This window comes from Laccaria bicolor, genomic scaffold, assembly GCF_000143565.1.
Source record: "Laccaria bicolor S238N-H82 LACBIscaffold_82 genomic scaffold, whole genome shotgun sequence".
In the NCBI taxonomy this organism is placed as follows: Eukaryota; Fungi; Basidiomycota; class Agaricomycetes; order Agaricales; family Hydnangiaceae; genus Laccaria; species Laccaria bicolor.
In genome coordinates, this window is record NW_001889953.1 from 140,187 (window position 1) to 142,157 (window position 1,971).

At 46.9% G+C, this 1,971-nt stretch overlaps 1 protein-coding gene across 1 annotated transcript; it reads left to right on the forward strand.

The window, feature by feature from the left end:
- Window positions 1-533: 533 nt before the first annotated feature.
- On the forward strand, window positions 534-1,534 carry LACBIDRAFT_335321 (uncharacterized protein; the record flags this gene model as incomplete). Its single annotated transcript, XM_001890170.1, has 6 exons — window positions 534-745; window positions 848-917; window positions 985-1,079; window positions 1,132-1,239; window positions 1,292-1,399; window positions 1,507-1,534. The coding sequence occupies 6 exons, from the start codon at window positions 534-536 to the stop codon at window positions 1,532-1,534; spliced, it is 621 nt and encodes a 206-aa protein (XP_001890205.1).
- Between the last annotated feature and the right edge of the window lie 437 nt (window positions 1,535-1,971).

Here is a 1,971-nt window from a genome sequence, read left to right on the forward strand (position 1 = left end):
CCTCTAGAGCGCAAACTAATTGCGCCCCATAGAGTGCAAGTAATTGCGCCCTGGAGCACAAATAATTGCGCCTCTCATGGAGCTTGAAATAATTGCACCTCTAGAGCGCAAAAGAATTGCGCCCCCATAGAGCGCAAGTAATTGCACCCTGGAGCACAAATAATTGCGCCCTGGACTGCAAAAGAATTGCGCCCCCCATGGAGTGCAAAAGAATTGCACCTCTCATGGAGCGCAAAAGAATTGCACAGGTTGGGACTCGCCAATGAGACCAATGGGCACAGTGCATGGGTGCCATAAACCTCTGCCAAAGTGGGCTGACCCATTGTATGAGGGGCTTTTTTTCATGCTGCCCATCCATGGTGAAAAATTCACCTGTTGTTGCCTGCAGGCGCAACAACGAGGCTGCTGTCAACACATTTAAATACTTACTTCACATACAACAGGTTAATAATATATCTATTTAACTTTCTCCTGTGTGGTCCCCCACAGTGGTACTAACGAGGCAGCACTCTGGTTAACTGCCTGAAAGAACAATGGGATCCGTGCATTGGGCGCAACCCATGGGCGCCAGAGGCAAAGTGGGCCGATCTGTCCTCTATGGGGCTCTGTTCGTGCGGCCCACCCATGTCGCATGGCCTATTTTAGAGTCTCGGCCCAGTCATTCGCAAGGCCGAATTCTTGACAGCTTGGCCAAGTCCGCTGGCCCGCTGTTGATGGGCGCCTGTCACACACCGCTGGCCCATCAGTGATGGACCCATTTGACTGCCCTAACTGCTGGGCAGAGGTTGGCATAAGGGCAAAAAGACGAGTCACGGCATTGCCCAAAAATGACGTACTTCCCTTGCAGGCTACCTTCAAAATGGAAGGTAGCCCGCAAGGGAAGTACGTCATTTTCGGAAATTTCCATGACTCAACTTGTGAGTCGTTCCTTTTGATGCGGAATATTCACCATTATGCTCACAACTTCTCAGTGCCTTCCTGCAGTCCATTTTGCTTGAGCATGGACTCGATTCAATACCTACGCATTCCACGAACAAGCTCCACAAAACCGTTTACAAAACAGTCAACTTCCCATGGAGGTAAGTAGGTTTGTATTTTCGCTTTTTTGCCTTATGCTCACCAATTGTTCAGTACCTTCCTGTGGTCCGTTTCGCATGAGCGTGGACTTCATTTGATACCTACACATTCCACGAACAAGCTCCATGAAACCGTTTACAAAATGGTCAACCTCCCATCGAGGTAAGTAGGTTTGTATTTCTGCTTTTTTACCTTATGCTCACCAATTGTTCAGTACCTTCCTGTGGTCCATTTCGCATGGGCGTGGACTCAATTCAATACCTACGCACTCCACAAACATGCTCCACAAAGCCATTTACAAAATGGTTGAGTTCCCATCCAGGTAAGTAGGTTTGTATTTTCGCTTTTTTGCCTTATGCTCACCAACTGCTCAGTACATTCCTGTGGCCTGTTTCACCAGAGCATGGGCTCATTTGCACAAGTTGTCAGGACCTTAATTGTTGTACCTTCAATGTAAACAAGTTGAGTTGCATGAACATGAAAATAGAGGCAATGCATTCATTCATCAGAGTCTGGAAGCCAAATAGAGCAATATATTAGCCACAACCTACATCAACGACAACCTGGATAGGGCTAAAAGACAGTAATAATCAAGGAATGGTCAAGTAGACTAGGAAAGTCATGTAGGCAAACCAAGCAGATGATCGTGGGAAGAAATCACGTTCGTGGGAGAAAGTCAAATTTCAGTGTTACCGCGCTGAAAAAAGTCCTGAGATCCTGGGTAATAAACAAGTCTCTTCGTAAACTCAGAGGACTCGTAACCAGAGGTCGTCACACAGTTGAAGAGTTGGTAAGCTCAGTGTGGTGGAGGCTAAGATTTTACACCAGGAGTCTTCAGTGTACCCTGCCTTGATTTCCTGAAGGAAAGTGTCATCAGTTGAAATCTTAAGGGTT